General features: G+C 36.5%; 1 protein-coding gene and 1 pseudogene across 1 annotated transcript; both read left to right on the top strand.

The window, feature by feature from the left end:
• Nucleotides 1–1,034: 1,034 nt before the first annotated feature.
• LOC148253070 (5S ribosomal RNA) lies at nt 1,035–1,151 on the top strand (annotated as a pseudogene).
• Nucleotides 1,152–11,681: 10,530 nt separating this feature from the next.
• Nucleotides 11,682–13,633, top strand: LOC110809202 (CBL-interacting serine/threonine-protein kinase 25-like). Its single transcript, XM_022034957.2, has one exon. It carries the CDS (start codon nt 12,104–12,106, stop codon nt 13,418–13,420), a length of 1,317 nt encoding a protein of 438 aa, XP_021890649.1. The 5' UTR covers nt 11,682–12,103; the 3' UTR covers nt 13,421–13,633.
• Nucleotides 13,634–22,611: the final 8,978 nt, after the last annotated feature.

Genomic DNA, 22,611 nt, shown 5'->3' with positions numbered 1-22,611 from the left:
ATTACCTCACTCTCGGACACCACACACCCCGCCAACTTGTTTCTCTCTCTCGGCACTCTCAGACTCCACACACACCGCCAACCTCTTTCTCCCTCACGGCACTCTCAGACTCCACACACACCACTTCCTTCTCTCTCACGGCACTCACGGACTCCACACACACCACTTCCTTCTCTCTCACGGCACTCTCGGACTCCACACACACACCGCCAACCTCCTCTCTCCCGGCACTCTCGAACTCCACACACCGTGTAGCGCCCAGGAAATTGAAGAAAAAAAAAAGCCACGTCAGCAGACCCAGCCAGCAGTCCCGGCCAACCGGGACCTGCCACATGGCAAGACCACGTCGATCCGGGACGGGCCATGTTGGCGATCCACGTATGCGCGATCGGACGGCCCAGATCAAGCGTGCGATCGGATGGCCCAGATTAAATCAAAATGAACGGCTGAGATCAAAAGGCAAAAGGGTATAAATAAGACCCCCACACCAGACCACAAAACCCTAGCCGCATGCCCTCGCCGGAGAAGACGAACCAGAAGCCGGCCACCGCCACCCGCCGCCGCACCGGAGGGATTTCCAACTGCCAATCGAGGTAAATTTCATACACCCGATTCGTTTTTCCACGCTGATTTCCCTTGTGGCCAAATCGGAGCCAAAATCCTGGCCAAACAGCCAGAAAACACTGCTGAAACCTAGCGGCGCCGCCGCGCCCCTCCTCGGTTTTTGCCTCCGATGAGGCCCTTCCCGGCCTCCGTTTAATGCAATTTTTATATCACTGTGATCACCATTCTTTTCTCTACAGGTTGATCGGAGCCGAATCACCAAAATACAAACTTCACCCGAGAGCCGCCGCACCCGAGAGCACCGCCGCCGGTAAGCTTCGGTTTTCCGTACCCCGAGGGAAAAGAGAATGATAGATCATGTAAATGAGTAATTATATAATGTGGTCAGCCTGACTAGATATCCTGAGAGATGGTGGACGGACCGGGTCCATAGGGAACCCTACCGGGTTTGTGGTCTCCCATACCGGACGGGGTATGGGGACCAGCACTGATGCACCGGATCCCATCAGAACTCCGCAGTTAAGTGTGCTTGGGCGAGAGTAGTACTTGGATGGGTGACCACTTGGGAAGTCCTCGTGTTGCACCCATTTTTTTTAAAATTGCTTAAGGTCGCTAATGGAGCCCGAGTCTAGTGTGTTTGTCGGTTAACTGTTATTTGGCCTGTTTTACAGTTTTAAATGCAGTATAAGGTTTGATATTTTCATTTTATAGTTTCGTGTGCATATTTTACTGTTTTACTGATTATGGATTGAATGACTGGGATATTGATGCTGTATGTTGTCTGTTTGGCATAAATTACCGTTTTGCTTGTTTGTATGTGGATTGATAATGCTGACTGAGGGAAAAGAGAATGATAGATCATGTAAATGGGTAATTGTATAATGTGGTCAGTCTGACTAGATATCCTGGGAGATGGTGGACGGACCGGGTCCGTAGGGAACCCTACCGGGTTTGTGGTCTCCCATACCGAACGGGGTATGGAGATCTTATGTGTTTTGGCGCCCATACCGGACGGGGTATGGGGACGGCCCATTTCACCCTCATACCGGACGGGGTAATGAGGTTTATTATTTTGGCGCCCATACCGGACGGGGTATGGGGACGGCCCTAGAATATGATTTCAAGTGTTAAGGGTTAACGGGTAGCGGGACCCCTATGGATCCCCATGGATACTAGTGGGCTGGTAAAAGAGGAAAAATATGTTGTGTAACGATTGAATTACAAAATGCTTAATAAGTATTATGTTATACAGTTCATATATGATTTCATGATGATGATAATGTTATTGCTTTCGTATACTGTTTTATGGATTTCACCGAGGTAAGTGGATGGTGAAGGATTTATTATTGATAAAAGAATTTGTTGTAAATTATGCTCCATTGGTCTTTTTGTATTTTCTACCCACCTTTACCTCCGTGACGGTGAGATATCGTGATGTCTTTACTGGGCTAGTGTAGCTCATCCCTTATTTAATCATTTCAGATCAGGAAGACATCGTTCCCGAGCAGGTTCCGTAGGAGGACGACGAAGGGGAACGCCTAAAGACTCCATAGTCATATTCGTAGCTTTTACTTTCAAGTTTCTCCTTTAGGTAGTTTGATCTTTTATATTTTGTGAGCACGTTTTTGGTTTTAGTGTAAGGGATGTTAATCGAATTTTTGACTTCGCTTCCGCATTTGATATTTTTAATATACATTTCATTTTAAATTTCCGGGGCTGTTACACACCGCCAACCTCTTTCTCTCTCTCGGTACTCTCGGACTCCACACACCGACAACCTCTTTCTCTCTCTCTCCCCCCCCCCTGCGGTTCTCACGCGACCAACTCTCTTCTACACACCTTAACGCACGCACTCCCCTATACTGCCTCCTCCGTACACCGCTACCTCCGTAAACACTCACAAACACACACCACAGCTCCAGATTTCGCATCCACATTTTCAATCCCAAATCAACACACACGTATTTAAAATATATCACCGTACCTCCCATTTCCATCTTCCTTTTTTCGCCCGATCGCGCTATCACCGTCCGCGGTCTCCTCTTCTCTTCGCTCCGCTTCCTTTCTCTCTACTTTTGGAACCTTCTTTCCTCTCCTCTTCCTCTTTCCCACTCCCCTTCTTCCTCTGTTCTTTCTCCTTTTTTTTTTTTCTTTTTTTTCCTTTTTCCTTCCTTCCCCCGCCCCCTATTTATATCACCCCAGTTTTCTCAAAACAGCGTCGTTTTCCCCCTTGCAGAACGACGTCGTTTTCTCCCCTCTGCAAAACCACATCGTTTTTCCCTCTTTAAAACGGCATCGTTTTCCTCCCCTCTCTCTTTTTTTTTTTCAGTCATTACACAAATACTACCGATGAGAGTCACGGGTCTTCTCAATACTAAAAATTACATGATTATGCTACCATTTTAATAGCTAATATTAGTTATTTATTAACAAAACATTACATATATCTAATAACAATCTTCAATAAATGGGGAAAATCAAACAAATAAATATTTTTATTATCATTTTTATATATTAATATTTTTTCTCTATCATTTTTCATTACTGCTCTTATTAATTTTTATGTAAAAGTTAACCTCTCACAAAAAATTGAAATCACTTATTCATTTATTTTATTTTAATACGAAAAAAAAAGATAAAAACTCGTTCAGTTTCATGTTCAAAATTAATTTTATATTAAAGTAAACTTGTCGTTGAGTCATAAGATACCTTAAATTTGTTTTGGTGCTAAGTTTGTTCAAATGTCTTTTTCATTACGGCAGCACCATGATTAATTAATGGGATCAAATTAATGATATTAATATATATATATATATGCTTCATGGTACATTTATTTAAAGATTATGAATTTTAATTTAACTGACGATATAAATCTTGTAATTTTATAAATGTATATGAAGTGACGATAATTAATCTATAATATTTAATTCGATATAATTAATAATTTAATTTATTAATATGTTTATAGAATTGTAATAATTAAATTAAATTAAATTTTAATAAATTTATTACGTTTTTAAACAAAAAAAAAATTTATAATGACCTGATTTATTTAGTTAAAATAATTATAAAAGATTAAAATTTTTATTTAATTTTTATAGAATAGAAAAATATATTAAAAATATACTTTATTACAAGTGGAGAGAGCTGTAGATCAATTGATTAATATTTTAGGATTTGGCGCTTATTAATTTATTAAGATTCATATAAATATTTATTTTTGTAATATTATGTCCCAAAAAATAACTCGAGATAAAATTTTTATTATTTAATTATTAATTTAAAATAATCAATTATTTTATTTTATTTTTAATTAAGTAAATTTTTGAAAAAAAATGAATTAGAAGACGAAATTGAAAATAATTTTTTAAAAAAAGAGTGAAAATTTGGGTTCTGAGAGTATTTTTAAAAGAAAAATTAAAAATAAGGAGTCGAAGTGCAAATAAAGAAAGTTTGGCTGTAACACCTAGGCCCAAAAATTGATATGAGATAATTTTTGGGATTATGAAATATATATAAATAATTAAAAAATTATTTTGTTTTAATTTGATTGAATTTTTGAGAAAAAATAAATTAAAGGTGAAATTAAAAATAATTTAGACACCAGTTCGGGTAAGAATCCCTCACTCTATTTCTTGTTATGAAATTGAATCTTAATAATTAATAATGTGATATTTTGTAAAATTTAGAAAACTTTGAAAATAATTATAGGTCACTAATGGAGCCAGAACCGATTAGTTATTTATTTGTCATATTTAACTTATTATTTACTTGTACAGTTTTAAATACATGATAATATATTGAAATAGTTAAATAATTCAGTTGTGTTTTCTTGATACAAATATCGTTTGTTTTACGTGATTTACGGTTGATTTGTGACACAGGACTTTGATGTAATCCTGGGGATGAACTGGTTAGCAGTGTACCACGCTACAGTAGATTGCTTACACAAAAAACTTGTATTCAACTCTCCTAATAAAAAGCCGTTTACAAGTTAATAAAAATTTTAAATGTAATTTCCTCATTTCATAGTGTTTAACTCTGTTGTCTTCTCTACATTAGGCAAACTTAAGAAAGAAGTCTGTATTCAAGAGATACCAGTAGTTCGAGACTTCTCTAATATGTTCTCTGACAAACTACTTGGACTACTGGTGGACAAGGAACTTGAGTTCACCGTAGATCTCCAGCCTGACACCCAGCCTATCTCGATGGCCCCTTACTGTATAAGTCGTATCGAGATGGAAGAACTGAGAAAACAAATTAATAGATTGTAGGATAGTGGGTCATCCGACATAGTGTATCTCCTTGGGGTACCAGAGTCACATTTACAAGAAAAGAGGACGGGACGTTACGATTGTGTATTGACTACAGAGGATTAAACAGGGTCACGACCAAGAACAAGTACCCCCTCCCCAGAATTAATGATCTCTTTAACCAGTTGCAGGATGTCAAGTCTTCTCCAAAATAGATTTGCGTTCGCGCTACCACCAGGTAAAGATCAGAGCAGAGGACATTCCCAAGACAGCTTTCAGAACTAGGTACAGACATTATGAGTTCCTGGTCATGCCCTTTGGACTAACCAATGCACCAACTATTTTTATGAACTTGATGAATAAGGTTTTTGTACAATTCCTAGATCCATTCGTCATTGTATTTATCGATGATATCCTGATCTATTCAAAGAATATAAAAGAACACGCTCACCACCTGACTCAAGTTTTGTAAGTTCTGAAGGAGAAGAAATTGTATGCCAAATTGAGCAAGTATGGTTTCTGGCTCGAGCAGACTACCTTTTTAGGACACATCGTATCAAGGGATAGAGTATCAATGAATCTTGAAAAATTTGATGCAGTGCTTAGATGGGAGAAATTGACATTAATTAAGGAGATTCGCAGCTGTATGAGAATGACAAGCTATTACCGCAAGTTTGTAGAAGAATTTTCCAATCTAGCCACTCCATTGACCTAACTCACAAAGAAAAACACTAAGTTTGAATGAAACGTAGATTGCGAAAGGAGCTTTATAGAACTCAAGAAGCGATTGACTACTGCACCTGTGTTAGTTTTACCGAGTGGGATAGGAGGTTATACAGTATACAGTGATGCCTCATACCTAGGGTTGGGTTGTGTTCTGATGCAGCATGGTAAAGTCATAGCCTATGGGTCCCAGCAATTAAAGAATCATGAGAAAAATTACCTCACCCATGATTTAGAACTTGTTGCCATTATCCAAGCTTTGAAGACCTGGTGTCAATACCTGTATGGGGAGACTTTTGAGATTTCTATTGACCATAAGAGTTTGAAGCATATATTCACTCAGAAGGATCTGAACATGTGTCAGAGGCGTTAGATAGAGCTCCTCGAGGATTATGATTGTAATATCTTGTATCATCTGGGTAAGGGCAACGTAATAGCTGACTCGCTAAGTAGAAAAAGTGCAGGTATGTTAGCTCACCTAATAGTTTCTAAATACAGGGTAATAGGGGTCGTACAACATATACGTTTTCAAGATTTAAAGAGAGTTGCATGCTTGGCCCACTTGACTGTCCAACCCGAATTGATCCAAAGAATAAGAAAAGCACAATTAACCGATTCCACTATAGCCACTCTCAAGAAAGATGCAGAACATGAAGTACGTCCAGAATTTCAAGTCTTTGCTGATGGATTGCTCAGGTTTAGGATATAGTGTGTGTTCCAAATGACAGTGAACTAAAAAAAGACATCATGATAGAGGCTCACAGCTCCAAGTTCACCATATATCCCAGAAGTACTAAATGTATCAAAGTATGCAACTTTAGTTTTGGTAGAGCGGAATAAAAAAGGAGGTAGCCGACTTTGTTACTAAATATCTATTATGTCAGCAGGTTAAAGTGGAGCATCAACGCCCAGGTGGGCTACTTTAGTCATTATTGATTCCAAAGTGGATGTGAGAATATATCATAATGGCACATCCAAGACATGATGTTATTTGGGTAATTGTCGATCGGCTCATCAAGTCTTCTCACTTCTTGGCTATCAAGATGACCGACCATTTAGACAAGTTAGTAAGAATGTATATTCGATAGATAGTCAGGTTACATGAATTTCTAGTGTCAGTGGTATCCGACATAGACCCCAGGTTTACTTCTCGAATTTGGTCTAGTTTTCAGCAAGTCATGGGAACAAAACTGTATTTTAGCACTGCATTCCACCCTCAAACTGATGGATAATCAGAGAAAATTATTCGCACACTGAAGGATATGCTCCAAGCTTGTGTTCTAAACTTCAGGGAGCCATTGGGATGATCACTTATCTCTAATAGAGTTCGCCTATAATAACAGCTATCAGGTAAGTATCGACATGATTTTGTACGATACATTGTATGGCCACCCATGTAGATCACCGATTTGTTGGGAATAGGTGGGTGATAGAAAATTATTCTGCCCAGATATTATGAAGGAGACTACAACCAAGATAATTAAGATTATGAAGAACATCCAGATAGCTCAGAGCATACAGAAAAGTTATACGAACTCCCAGATGAGGGATTTAGAATTGAAAAAAGTGACCGAATGTTTCTTAAAGTAACCCATTTCAAAGAGATCAGTTGGTTTGGTAGTAGGGAAAAATTAAATCTCTGGTTCATCGGACCATTTGAGATCTTAAATTGGATTGATAAGACTGCCTACAGACTGGCACTACCTCCAGAACTATTCAAGGTCTATAATGTATTCCGCGTATCTATTCTACGAAAGTACAACCTGGACCTCTCACACATCCTATCCCACAAGTCCCTTTTACTCCAGGAGGATCTATCCTATAAGGAGGTACTGGTAGGCATTGTAGACTGGAAGAGTAGAGTACTTCGCAACCGAAAAATTCTATTCGGGGCCCAGTACCCCCAGCTGTTCAACTGAGTAAGAGAGTGACCAATTTGAGGAACCAAATTTTCTTAAAGGAGGGAGAGTTATAATACCCGGACCCGAAAAATGACTCGAAATAAATTTTTTATTATTTAATTATTAATTTAAAATAATTAATATATTTATTTTATTTTTATTTAGGTGAAATTTTGAGGAAAAAAAAAGTAGGAACGAAATTGAAAATAATTTTGAGAAAAAAAGATGAAAATTTGGGTTATGGGGTGTTTTTGAAAGAAAAATTAGAAATATGGGTCAAAGTACAAATAGAAAAAGTTTTACCACGTAAGACTGCCCAGTCAGCAGTCTCGACGAACCAGAGCGTACCATGTGGCAAGGTGCACTGACGTTGGTGCCACACCAAAAACCATGTAGTTAATCTGCATGCCCTGCGATTGGATAACCTAGGATCAATCCCGTGTGCGTGGATGGACCAGATCCGTTTTCTCCTTAGGTATGATTGGACGTCAAGATTAATCGCGATGAACGACCCAGATTTGTTTCCTCTTTAGGCATAATCGAACGGACGAGATCAATTGAGATGGACGGTCCATATCAACGCCGAATTGTTATAAATACTTTGCATCATACGAAAACCTAAAGCCTAGCCGTCAGCCTCTGTTGGAGAAGAAGAACCAAACGCTGGAGAAGGAGGCCGACCATCGATCGCCAACAAAGGTAAAAATTCCCCCACCCCCTCAGAATTTGAACTGAGTACCCCTGTGGCCAAATCGGAGTAAGAAGGATAGTAAGTGAGCTAGAAACTGCATGTAAAGCCCCGTGGAGTTGTCGCGGCTGAAACTCCAAAACCCTTCCCTATTCTCGTTTCATGTAATTTTTTTATCATTATATTCACCATCATTTTCTGTGCAAAGTAGCTGAAGAAAGAACCTCAGTCGCAAAGGAGGACTGGCAGAGCAGTTTCACCCGGAGGTCCCCCCATTGGTAGGTTCGATTTTTTTTTATTTTTCGGCCAACCAAAGCTCCTAACATATTTTTCTGCAGGGATACGGCCAAAATCGGCCAAGTCGAGGCAAATCGCCACCGTGGGTAGCAGAGATCGTGCCCGAGCATGGTAGCGCCACTGTGCCGGAACCACAAAATTGGTTGGAATGAGTTTTGGACACCAATTGTAGATTTTTAAGATATTTTTAGGTATGTGACAAGTATTTTAAATTCTACATAAAAAATTCAGGGAACTCGATACCCATTAAGAGGTGTATTAGATAACTCGACATCTCAAAACACTGATCCACGTAATGATCCCTCACTCTATTCTCCGTTACTGTAAATTGAGGCTTAACGATATATAATTTTGTAAAAAATTATAAAACTCTAAAAATAATTACAGATTACTAGTGGAGCTGGAATCGGTTAGTTCACAATTGTCTTGATTCCTGTTTATTTTTTTGCACTGTCTTACTTGCTTAATTTTCGTACAGTACAGGTTCTTAATTTATAATTCAATAGTATTATTAACTTATCTTGTTATTTTGTTTATATACCATCAGCATGAATGTAGTTTAATTGATATATGAATGTGATATGAGATATTGGTATGAGTTTGTTGGTTATTTGTTAATAAAGATTTGTATGTAAAATACTTGTTGATTACCCAGGGAAAGGGCGGACGAGCTCGGTACATAGGGAACCATGCCGTGAACGTTACTTCAGTCGGACGGGCTGGAAAGTCCCTTACCGGAAAATTTTTGGAGATATAGTTCACCCTCATACCGAACGGGTATTGAGGCGATGGAATATTTGATGCCCATTACCGGACGAGATATGGAAACGGCCGGTTAATTGTTAAAATTGGATATTAGGTTTACGAATAGGGGATATTCCTATGAACTCCTAGGGGTACTAGTAAGCAGGTGAGAAAGAAAAGTTATCGTCTGTTTTTCTCTTAGGCATGAAAATAAAAAGTGGTATGAATAAGGGTCTTCGTAGGTTGTTTTTAAAAAATTCGTTATAGTAAGTACGGAATAAACGGTCTTCTTTATATTAAATGAATTTACTCAAATTAAGTGCTCCATTAGTTATTTTATGATTTTTATTAGTCTTCATTTTTTCGTATCTGTGATCAGTGTGATATTATTACTGAGGTAGTGTAGCTCACCTTTTCATTAACTGTTTCAGATCAAGAGAACCAACATCCAGATCCCGATCAGCAAGAGGGTTGTGAATAATTCACTATCCAGACTCTCTTCAAGTACTAGTGAAGGTTATTCTATAGTGTTTAGTTATTTATTTTTCATTTTATTTTTTTAATTTTCGTTTATTTTTCAGATGGGACATTCTTATAATTCTATTGAGCATTTAAAATTATTGTTTAAGGAATATAAATCCTAACTCTATTAATCGCTTCTGCATTAAATTTATAAATTTATTTTCCTTTAAGTTTCGGAGCTTTACAATTTTAACAAATCAATGTTGTCCACTTGAAAAATGTAGACGAGCATACTCACAAAAATGAAGAACAGATCACGTCAACATATATTTAAATTTTTAATCACCAAAATTTACATTAAAAGTATGTTAATTGCAAAATTTCAATTATTTAAATAGTTATTTATGTTTAATTGTTTTTAAATTATTCATAAGATATATAATTTCAATTTAATTTAACAGTTATTGGTGTTTATTAAAATAATGATGTACATGATATATATTATACTCTATACAAATATGATATAATTTTGAATTGTGCCAAAGTTTACTAAGTTCATAATAATAATAAAAAATAAAAAAATTGTGAGTATAAAAATGCAAACGAAAAATAGTGCATGAGTCAAATTATAGAAGCCCGTAAATTCCGTATAGAAATAATATTTAAAAAAATATTTGAAGAAAATATTAAAAATTTTGAAAATTATTCAATAAAAATGATATTTTATTGAGTAAATTAAAGAAAATAATATTTGAAATAAAATATTAAATAAATAAAATAGACCTCATTATACACTATCCGCTGTCATTATATGTTTCTTTATTGATTAAATGTTAAAATATTTTCCCACTAATCCATTTCTCTTTCTTAATAGATTAAATATCTAATCTAATATATATATATATATATATATTTATATAACATATATGCATATGGAGTATCATTAGCTGCTCTCCCATATGCTAATGAACTCCTCTAAACATAGTAGGCCCCCTCCATTAATTTGTATTTATTTTATTTAATCATTTTTAATATTTGGAATCGCGTACGTACTATTAATTAATTTCAATTAAGGTTTTAAAAATTAATTTAATTATAAATGAAATTAAGTGGAATTAAAAAGAGAATATACTAATTGAGTGACATTTATTTGTCCTTTTCACATTAAAAATTGATTTAAAATTAACATAATTAAATCATATATTTTATTATTTTCAATATAGCTCAATAAATTTTAATTTTGTGTTAAATAAGAGTTGAAAGTTTCAATTATAAGTTAAAACTTAAATAACCGATGCTCGTTAGTTTAATACTATTTTTGTATAGTTTAATAAAATTTTATAAAACTTAATTATGGATTTATATATTTAATCTATTGTTTAATTATTTTTTCATATGTTTAATTTTTAAAATTATTTATTTAAAAAAAAACTCACACTTAAACACACATACACAACATATATGTTATATATATGTATATACATTTATATTTTGTAATAATGAGGTAATTTTTAGTATTATAAAAAATATTATATCGTATTAAAAAAAAAAGTACTAATTTTTTTTCCTTGAAAAATATATATATATTATGAATTTCTAGATTATATGAGTTATAGATGTTCCTTCTTATTATTTTATAATCTATTTAGTTTATATTTAATTTTTAATTTAATTCATAACCTTATGTGCAAGCCTTATACAGATATATATTTACAGAAATTTTTTTTTTTTTTTAAATTATTGTACTATTCTGTTATTTCCTTTCTATTTTTATTATTTTATTGTCATATCTTTTTAAAATTTTGTAATAAAATATTTATTATTTCCTACAAAGATTATAAATATTTATTTTATCTTTTCTATTACAATTTTTAAATATTAATATTTACAAAAATTCTAATCGACTATAATATTTTTTAATAAATAAATAAAAATTCAAAATCCTGGTAACCAAACAAGCACCAGCCGCTACAGAATGAATGAAAGAAGGAGTATATAGCAAGTGAAAAAAACAGAGACCAGTAATTTCGGAACAGAGAGAAGTAGAGCAGGAGCCTTATAATTTCACAATTGACTTTTTTTTTCTTTTTTTCTTTTTCGGTTTTTGTTTGGTTGCTGTATAACCCTAACCACTAACGCATTTATCAAACCCTTCTTCTCCATCTTTTTTCTTATAATAGGAGAAACCCCAATTTCTGTGTGCTCCTTGCCGCTGACAAAAACCAGGTGCTCCAATGGCTACCAGACAAATTTCCCACATCTCCTTCACTCATAACACCAAACCCGGTAGTAATTCAACGCATCCCCCCATACCCATCTCTTGAAAATTCAACTTTGTTCTCGATTACCCAATTAATGGAATCCTTCAAAATCAGCATATCCTCTGTTCTTTCGTGGATTCGATTACAGTATATACTCTGTTGGTTCTGATCTCGTAAAGGAATAAGAAGCGGAAAAGGAAAAAGACGAGTATGGACGAGAGGCCTGCTTTGTTTGGTAAATATGAGATGGGAAGGTTATTGGGTAAGGGGACTTTCGCAAAAGTATATTACGCGAAGCAGATAGATTCGGGGGAGAGCGTCGCCATTAAAGTGATAAGCAAAGATCAAGTGAAGAGAGAAGGTATGATGGAGCAGATCAAGCGCGAAATCGCCGTGATGCGACTGGTTCGCCACCCAAACGTGGCGGAGCTCAAAGAGGTCATGGCAACAAAGACGAAAATCTTCTTCGTCATGGAGTATGTCCGCGGCGGCGAGCTTTTCGCGAAGGTCGCCAAGGGAAAACTTAAAGAAGATGAGGCGAGAAAGTATTTTCAGCAACTAATCAGTGCTGTAGATTTCTGCCATAGCCGAGGAGTCTCACATCGAGACTTGAAGCCGGAGAATCTCTTGTTGGACGATAACGGAGATCTGAAAGTCTCTGATTTCGGATTATCGGCGTTACCGGAACAGCTCCGCAACGACGGGCTTCTCCACACTCAGTGCGGGACGCCGGCGTACGTGGCGCCGGAGGTTTTAAGGAAGAAAGGTTACGACGGATCCAAAGCCGACATTTGGTCTTGTGGGGTAATCCTTTACGTTTTGCTGGCTGGATTCTTGCCTTTTCAAGACGAGAATCTCATGAAAATGTACCGAAAAATTTTCAAAGCTGAGTTCGAGTTTCCTCCGTGGTTCTCGACGGATGCCAGACGATTGTTGTCAAAACTATTAGTTGCAGACCCAGAAAGACGAATCACCATTCCTGCAATCATGCGTGTTCCCTGGTTTCGACGAGGACTCACTACTCATCAAGCTTTTTCGACTGAGGAACCGCCTCCGACCGCCATTGAGGGCCAAGAAGACACCAAATTACCATCGCCCAAGTTCTTCAACGCTTTCGAGTTCATCTCCTCGATGTCATCTGGGTTCGATTTGTCGAGCCTGTTCGAGAACAAGAGAAAAACTGGGTCTGTTTTCACGTCGAAGTGCTCGGTCGGCGCGATCATGGCGAAAATCGAAGGCGTCGCCAAGGGGATGAATTTTAAGGTATCCAAGCTGAAAGAGTTCAAGTTTAAGCTTCAGGGCAGGACAGAAGGGCGCAAAGGGCCATTGGCGGTGACTGCGGAAGTGTTCGAGGTGGCACCGGAGGTCGCTGTCGTCGAGTTCTGCAAGTCCTCCGGTGACACCTTGGAATACGCTAAGTTCTGCGAGGAAGACGTTAGGCCAGGTTTGAAAGACATTGTTTGGACATGGCAAGGTGATCAAGTATCAACAGTAAACAACAACGCTAAACTTGAAGAAGATCAATAACTGCGAATTAAATAAAAACAAACAATGTTTATTTAGGGATTTTGTGTTTTTAACAGTTTCACCCATGTTTTTTTCTTAAATTTTGTAATTTCTCCTCTCTTTCTTCTTGGTTTTTAATTAGAGGGAGTTTTGTAAATAACGATGTAATTAGTACCTTAATTAATGTATAATAGTGAATTTGGAGAGCGGAATTCAAATGGGTTAAAGCCTAAACATGATTCTTCATTTTTCTTTCTTTTTTTTTTTTTTTTTTGGTTAAGCATTCTTTAACAAATTAATTGGAAAATGCTGAATTAGGCAATAAATAAAATTTTCTCATACTATATTTAGTATTTACCAAAAAAATTCCTTTTTTTCTTTTCTTGTAAAATACCCATTTGCAATACAAGACAAAATTCGGCAATAATTTAAAATTGAAAATCTCATTTTTTTAAGAGCAAAATTTTATTTAAGACTTGTTACTAATAAATTTATTTTATCAATTGCTATTATAATTGTCTCAATTAATGATCATTAAAAATTATTATTTAAATTTAAATAATTAAATGTATTTTTAAGAACGAAATACTTATTCATAATTTTCCAATTCTATTTGAAAAAATATTAAAATTCACATGAAGTGATGAAAAAGAAGATGAATTTCATTTGATGTATAATCATTGAATGCATTTGTTTGTTTGGATTCCAAAAATATTGTCTTTCCCTTAAGAGAGAGGTTGCTTGTACGAGGGGAGGGGAGAAAAATAAGACGACAAAACAAAATAATTCAAGAATATGAAGTTTGTATTTGTTCGAATTTGATTCAATGGTGTTTTATTCCAAACTCTTATTAATTAAAGTGGAAATTCAATTGCATTTGTACAAAAATTTAGTTGTACAAAGGAAAAGAGTAGTTATTGAATTTAAGAAACAATGGCATGTTTTAGATGAAAATTATCTTTTATATTTTAAACCTCTTTTATTACTTAATTTAATAATCAATATATATATATATAATTTTTTATAATAAATTAAAGATTCGAGTCTGCTACCTTAATAATCTTATTTAATTTCTAATTATAATTTTGGGTAATAATTGTGATTTATTTGACATTTGATCTAAAAAATAAATTATTGAGTCACCACGCACGCATCTTTATTGTTGTTGGTTGTGATGCTAGACACGTGGCAGTTAAACCTTCCTACCAACAAAAGAACTAAATAAAGCCATCGAAATATGAAATCCAACCTATCAAAATTCGACACCGTTTTGCTCAGACGGGTTCCATCTGATGATGATAGAATAATAAAGGGAATGTTTATATATTATATTTTACTTTAATTTAATAATATATAATGTAATTTAATTTATATATACAACACAAAAATGATCCGGTTTGTTTTATATCTTTAATTGTGTAGTGATAAATTTATATTCTTATATTTTTAATATAAAATTTATAAAAAAGTACTTCGTTTAAATTAAAAATTAAAATTATGATTTTTAATTAATATAAATTTTTATTTATAATTGTATTTAATATTAAAATAAATTTCATAAAATATTTTAATTTATTTGAAATTTCGCATTAATTATTAATGAATTGATGTAGAAAGGATTAGTGATGTAAAGTTGTGCTACATAAAGAGAACGGTGGATTGATTGATGTACACACATGGATCGTGACGTAGAAACTTAAAGGTGTTTCTCAATTATTTTAAACTATATTTTTATCATTTGTTATTTATAAACTATATTTTAAATAATTTTTTAACTAATTATACTGTTTTTACTTTTTGTATGAAATATTAAACTTAATACTTTTAACTGTATATAATTTTTTATTACATATTTAATAAAATTGATATTATTTTTAACTATAATTTTTCAGTTTCACAATCAAAATAATATTTTAGTTTCATTGAATGTTTAAATTAAACAAGTAACATACTTCTTGATCTAAATAAATATGAATCATTTTAGCAAATCTAAAGGTTAAACTTAATTTGTAGCGTCCGTGGAAAATTGAAGAAGGAAAAAAAAAAAAAAAAAAAAAAACGCTCGTGCCACTTCAGCAGTCACGTTAGCAGACCCAGTCAGCAGGCCTGGCCAACCAGGACCTGCCACGTGGCAAAATCACGTCGACCGGGGACGGGCTACGTTGGCGATCTGCGTGCACGCGATCGGACGGCCCAGATCAATCGCGTGCACGGACGGCCCAGATTTAATCGCACGGACGGCCCAGATTTAATCAAAAACGGACGGCCCAGATTAAATCAAAATGGACAGCTGAGATTAAAAGGCAAAAGGGTATAAATAAGACCCCCACACCAGACCCCAAACCCTAGCCGCCTGCCCTCGCCGGAGAAGACGAACCAGAAGCCGGCCGCCGCCACCCGCCGCCGCACCGGAGGGATTTTCGACCGTCGATCGAGGTAAATTTCATACCCCCAACTCGTTTTTCCACGCTGATTTCTCCAGTGGCCAAATCGGAGCCAAAATCCCGGCCAAACGGCAGAAAAACACGGCCGAAAGCCAGCGGCGCCGCCGCGCCCCTTCTCGATTTTTGCCTCCGATGAGGCCCTTCCCGGCCTCCGTTTAATGTAATTTTTATATCACCGTGATCACCATTCTTTTCTCTACAGGTTGATCGGAGCCGAATCACCAAAACACGAACTTCACCGGAGAGCCGCCGCACCCGAGAGCACCGCCGCCGGTAAGCTTCGGTTTTCCGTAAATTTTCGGCCCCCCGAGGGCCGTAGGGTTGTTTTATCGCAGGAACCAATGCGAGTGTGGCCGAAAACGGTCAACTCGAGGCGAACCGCCGCCGCTTGCGGAGGCGAACCGCCGCCGCTTGCGGCGGCGCCGTCGCCGGAGCACGGCGGAGCCGCTGTGCCGGAGTTGCGATATTGGCCGAAAGGGGCCCTGGGCCTAATTTGGGATTTTTTGGAACACGTGCAGGTACCAGTAGTGCGTTTCAGTTCCCCGAGAAAAATTCAGGGAAAATTAGGGACAGCTTGCAAGGGCATTGTGAAGCCGTGTTCGGACTCCGAAACGAGTAAGGACCCCTCACCCTATTTTCTATCACGGTTTTAAAGTTCAATAAATAATAAAACGGTTTTTCATGAATCAACAAATGTGTGAAATTTCTTAAGGTCGCTAATGGAGCCCGAGTCTAGTGTGTTTGTCGGTTAACTGTTATTTGGCCTGTTTTACAGTTTTAAATGCAGCATGAGGTTCGATGTTTTCATTTTATGGTTTCATGTGCATATTTTACTGTTTTATTGATTATGGATTGAATGACCGGGATATTGATGCTGTATGTTGTCTGTTTGGCATAAATTATCGTTTTGCTTGTTTGTATGTGATTGATAATGCTGACTGAGGGAAAAGGAGAATGAAAGATTATGTAAATAGAAATTGTATACTGTGGTCAGCCTGACTAGATATCCTGGGAGATGGTGGACGAACCGGGTCCGTAGGGAACCCTACCGGGATTGTGGTCTCCCATACCGGACGGGGTATGGGGACGGCCCGTTTCACCCTCATACCGGACGGGGTAATGAGGTATATGGTTTGGCGCCCATACCGGACGGGGTATGGGGACGGCCCTAGAATGTGATTTCAAGTGTTAAGGGTTAACGGGTAGCGGGACCCCTATGGATCCCCATGGATACTAGTGGGCTGGAAAATGAGAAAAATATGTTGTGTAACGATTGAATTACGAAAAGTTTGATATGTATTATGTTATACAGTTTATATATATGGTTTCATGATGATGATGATGTTATTGCTTTCGTATATTGTTTTATAAATTTCACCGAGGTAAGTGAATGGTAAAGGTTTTATTATCGATAAAAGAATTTGTTGTAAATTATGCTCCATTGGTCTTTTTATGTTTTCTACCCACCTTTACCTCCGTGACGGTGAGATATCGTGATGTCTTTACTGGGCTAGTGTAGCTCATTCCTTATTTAATCATTTCAGATCAAGAGGACATCGTTCCCAAGCCGGTTCCGCAGGAGGACGACGAAGGGGACGCCTAAAGACTCGATAGTCACATTCATAGCTTTTACTTTCAAGTTTCTCCTTTAGGTAGTTTGATCTTTTATATTTTGTGAGCACGTTTTTGGTTTTAGTGTAAGGGATGTTATTCAATTTTGACTTCGCTTCCGCATTTGATATTTATAATATAAATTTCATTTTGAATTTCCGGGGCTGTTACATAATTTGTGTCATATATTTATAATCTTAATTTGAGAAATTATAATTTTTAATTATTATAAAATTATTAAATTACTATTTGTTACAATTTAGTTTATAAAATTTTTATTTTTTTTAAAGGTTCAATTTTTATAAAGACTCGGAACCTTAAAAAAAATGAATTTATAATTTAAATACGGAAGCGAATAATAATATTAGGGTTTATATTCTTTACATATTAAATTAAATTGTCGAATAGGGTTACAGAAATGTTCCTTCTACGTAGTTCATAAAAGAAAAACGTCAATTGAAGAAAAACGAATAAATAAATATCCTAAGACAACCTTCACCACCACTTGAAGGGAGTCCGGAATGTGGATTACTCACAACACTCTTGTTGATCGGGATCTGGATCTTGATTTTCTTGATTTGAAATAATTAATAAAATGGTGAGCTACATTAGTTTGCTAAGAATATCACACTAATAATTGATATGGAAAACTAAAGGTTGGTAAAAATCAGAAAATAGCTAATAGAGCCCTTACTTTAAGTAAATACATTTATCTTTAAAACTTTTTATTCGATACTTACTGTTACAATTTTTTTTTTCCAAAATCAACCTATGAAGACAACTAACCATATGACATTTCAATTTTATGCATAGGATTATTAATCCTTCCTTTTTGTCCTACTCACTTGGACCCCATAGGGATATCCCTCTATTCGTGAATCCAGTATCAAGATTTGACAATTAACCCAGCCGTCTCCATACCCCGTCCAGTAATGGGTGCCAAAAATATAATTTTCTTGATATCCCGTTCGGTATGAGAGTGAATTGTATTTCCCAACACCTTTCTGGTATGAGACTTCTTAACCTCGTCTGACTGAAGTAATGTCCACAGTAGGGTTCCTTATGTACCGGGTTCGTCCACCATTTCGCAGGATGCTCAGTAAGCTTTCATTTATTTAGACCCTTATCATCCAAGCAACCACTAAAGCATACCAACATCTCATTTCGTATTCATAAATTAATTCAAATAGCACTTAAACAAACGATATAGTTTACAATAGCCAAATAACCAATAACCAGAATATCAGATAAACAATGCAACCAAATAACCAAATAACCGAGAAGACCATAAAAACCATCAATTCTGTAAATGCCCGAAACTTAAATAGAAATAAAGTCATAAATTAAATGCGGAAGCGAAATAATCGAGTTAGGATTTACATTCCTTACACAATACTTTAGAATGTCCAATAGGGTTACGTGAATATCTTTTCTAAAAGAACAAACGAAAATCAAAGAAATAAACGAAAGACAAATAACTAAGCAATCATAGGACGATCTTTACTAGCTCTTAAAGGGAGTGCGGGTGGTAAACTATCCACAACCCCCTTGTTGCTCAGGATTTGGATCTTGGTTCTCTTAATTTGAAATAGTTAATGAAGGGATGAGCTACACTAACCTAGTAATAATATCACACTAATCACATATACAAAAAACTGAAGATTGGTAAAAATCAGAAAAATAACCGATGGAGTTCTTAATTTAATATAAATTCATTTACTATAAAAAAAGCCATTTATTCCATATTATATAACAAGTCTTTCCTAACAATAATTTATAAAAACTCATATTCATGCACTATTATTTATCACATATAAGATGACAAGAAACGATCATTTTATATTTTTATCCACTTATCGGTACCCCTAGGGATCCATAGGAATGTCCTTCTATTCGTGAACCTAATATCCAATTAAACAATTAACCGGTCGTCCTCATATCTCGTCTGATAATGGGCGCCAAATATTCCACCACCTCGATACCCCGTTCGGTATGAAGATAAACCATATCTCCTAAACTTTACTAGTAAGGGACTTCGCTATCATGTCTAGCTGAGGTAACATTTACGGTAGGGTTCCCTATGTACCGGGTCCGTCCACCCTTTTCCATATACATAGTAAGTTATTCCTATACAGATTTTCATCAGCATAACAATCAACCATGCAATAACCATATCTCATTTTATACTCACAGTTTATTTAGACAACAATATAGTTTAACACAGCCAAATAACTAATAACCAAAATACCAACATGCAATACAGGGAAACAAATAATAAAATAATAAAAAAGACTCTAAAAACTATCAATTGAGTTACGCATAGTATAATGGTAAACAAATATAAGCAAAATAGGAAAATAAATAAGAAATCAAAACGATTGTGACCTAACCAGTTCCAGCTCCACTAGTGACTTATAATTATTTTTAGGCTTCTCTAATTTTTCATAAAAACACACAATTATTAATTATTAAGCTTCAATTTACCGTAACAGAGAAAAAAGTGAGGGATCCTTACTCGAATCAGTGTCTGAAATACTGAACTTTCTACTGCGCCTACTGGCGGTCCCTGAGTTTCCTGAATAATTCCTGCAAAATTCAAAACACTTGTCATGTACCTAAAAATATCATAGGAATAAGAAATCAGTGTAAAAAAATCTTTCTGGCCAATTTTGGGGTTCCAGTACGGCGACACCGCCATACTCTGGTGACGACACCATCACCCGCGGAGGCAGTTTGCCTCAGTCTGACCGTTTTTGGCCAATTTTGGCCAGTTTCGGCCAACTTTATACATATCACTGTGAAAAAATACGTTAAAGGACCTCGGTTGGCCAAAAAAATTAGAAAACAGAAACCTACTAGTGGTGAAATTTTTCGGGTACGGTGGCTCCGCCGGCTCACCTTTGCGGCTGAGAGTTTTTCTTCAGTCAACTTGTAGAAAACAGAGTGGTGAACACAATGATAGAAAAATTGTACGAAACGAAAAATGGGAAAGGGCTCATCGAAAGAGGTTACGGGTTTTGCCCGTGGTTTTTGGCTCACCCGCCATTTGTTTTGCTTTGATTCGGCCATGGGGGTACTCAAAATCAAATTCTGAGTGAGTAAAACAATTTTTACCTTTTTTGGCGGTTGGAGGTGGCTCTGATGTGGCGACGGTCAGCGGTCGGCTCCCTTCTCCGACGACTGATTTTTCTTCTTTAGTGGGAGGCTGGTGACTAGGGTTTGAGGTTTAGTGTGATGTAAAATATTTATACCCATCTCGCGTTAATCTGTACCGTTCATCGCGTTTGATCTCGATTGTTCGATTGCACCTAAGGAATAAACGAATCTGGCCCGTTCATCGTATTTGATCTCAATTTTTCGATTTCGTTTAAGGAAGAAATGAATTTAGACCGTTCATCACGATTTGATCTCAACCGTTCAATCGTATTTAAAGAGAGAATAAATCCAGACCGTCCAAACGCACGGGATCGATCTTGGGTCGTTCGATCGCAGGACGCACGGATCACCTGCAAGGCATCTTGCATGGCATCGACATCAGCGTGCCTTGCCATGCGGTATGCTCCAGTTCGTCAGAGTTGCTGACTGGGCGGTCCTACAGGGAAAAATTTTCTTTATTTGCACTATGACCCTCAGTTTCTGTTTTTTTTTTCAAAAACATCATCCGAACCCAAATTTTCACCCATTTTTCCCAAAATTGTTTTCAATTTCATACATAACCTAATTTTTTCCATAAATTCAACAAAAATTAAAATAAATTAATTTTAAAATAATTTTTTTTTATATATTTAAAATGTTGAAATTAATTCCGGGATAAATTCTGGGCCCGGGTATTACAAATTCAATTACGTACAATATAACAGTATGCAAATATTGGCAATACAGAAAAATAAATAGGAAATCAGGACAAATGTGAACTAACTTATTCTGTCTCCACTAATGATCTGTAATATTTTTAAGATTTTTAAAATTTTTCACAAATATACAATTATCGATTATTGATCCTCAATTTACCGTAACTGAGAATAGGGTGAGGTATCTTTACCCGAATCAATATTTTGAGATGCCACACTGTCTCCTAATGGGTTCTGGGTTTCCTGAATTTTTCTGCAGGAATTCAAAATATTCGTCATGCAACTAAAAATACTCTAAAAATTCTAAATCAGTGTCGAAAACCCTTATCAATAAATTTTAGGGTTCCAACACGGCGGCGGCCCCGTGCTCCAATGCTGGCTCTGTTGCCTGCGATGGTGGTTTGCCTCAGCTTGACCAGTTTTTGCCTATTTTGGCTGGTTTTACATGTATCCTTGCAGAAAAAGACGTTATGGGGTCTCGGTTGGCCAGAAAATCACAAAACAATCAAATCTAATGGCAGGGAATTCTCTGGGTGCGGCAGCTCCACCGGTTCTCCTTCGCAGCTGGGGTTTCTTCTTCGGCTAACATCAACAAGAAAAGACGATGAACACAATGGTTAGAAAATTTTGTGAAACAGAAAACGGGAAGGGATTCATCAGAGAGATTTTAGGGTTTCGGCTGCGGCAGCTCTAGCGGGCTTTGCCCACGATTTTCAGCTCACTCACCATCTTTTTTGCTCTGATATGGCCACTGTAGACTTTGAATCGAATTTCAAGCGGGTATGAGAGAATTTTACTTTTTTTGGCAATCGACAGTAGCTTCGGTGCGGTGGCAGTCGGGGGTCGGTCTCCTTCTCTGGCAGCTGGTACTTTTTCTCCAGTGAGGACAGGGCGGTTAGGGTTCTCCTTTGACGCAATATTTATATACTCATCCCACGTCTATCTGGGCTGTCCATTCGCGTCGACGTAGAGTAAGGAGAGTTGTCCAATCGTTACATATTTAGGCCGATTGCATAGGCAAATCTGGGTCATTCATCGCGATTGATCTCATCCGTTCGACGCGCATAAGGAGAGAATACATCTGAGCCATTCACGTGCACGGGATCGAATCTAGGCCCTCTAATCGCTAGGCACGCGGGTTGCCCGCATGACCTTCCACGTGGCGCTGATGTCAGCGTGCTTTGCCACGCGGCGTGCTCTGGTTCATCGGGGTTGCTGATTGGGTTGTCTCACGTGGCCGAATTTTTTTTTTTTATATTTTGACCCACTATTTCTAAAATACCCCCCAAACTTAAATTTTCACCCA

Source organism: Carica papaya, chromosome 7 (genome assembly GCF_054855325.1).
Source record: "Carica papaya isolate Zhongbai chromosome 7, ASM5485532v1, whole genome shotgun sequence".
In the NCBI taxonomy this organism is placed as follows: domain Eukaryota; kingdom Viridiplantae; phylum Streptophyta; class Magnoliopsida; order Brassicales; family Caricaceae; genus Carica; species Carica papaya.
The sequence above is the reverse complement of the archived record's forward strand: the minus strand, read 5'-3'. Positions and strand labels throughout refer to the sequence as shown.

What these genes read in the sequence shown, in the direction of transcription:
- LOC110809202 (XM_022034957.2), top strand. Translation starts at nt 12,104, where the DNA reads ATGGACGAGAGGCCTGCTTTGTTTGGTAAATATGAGATGGGAAGGTTA.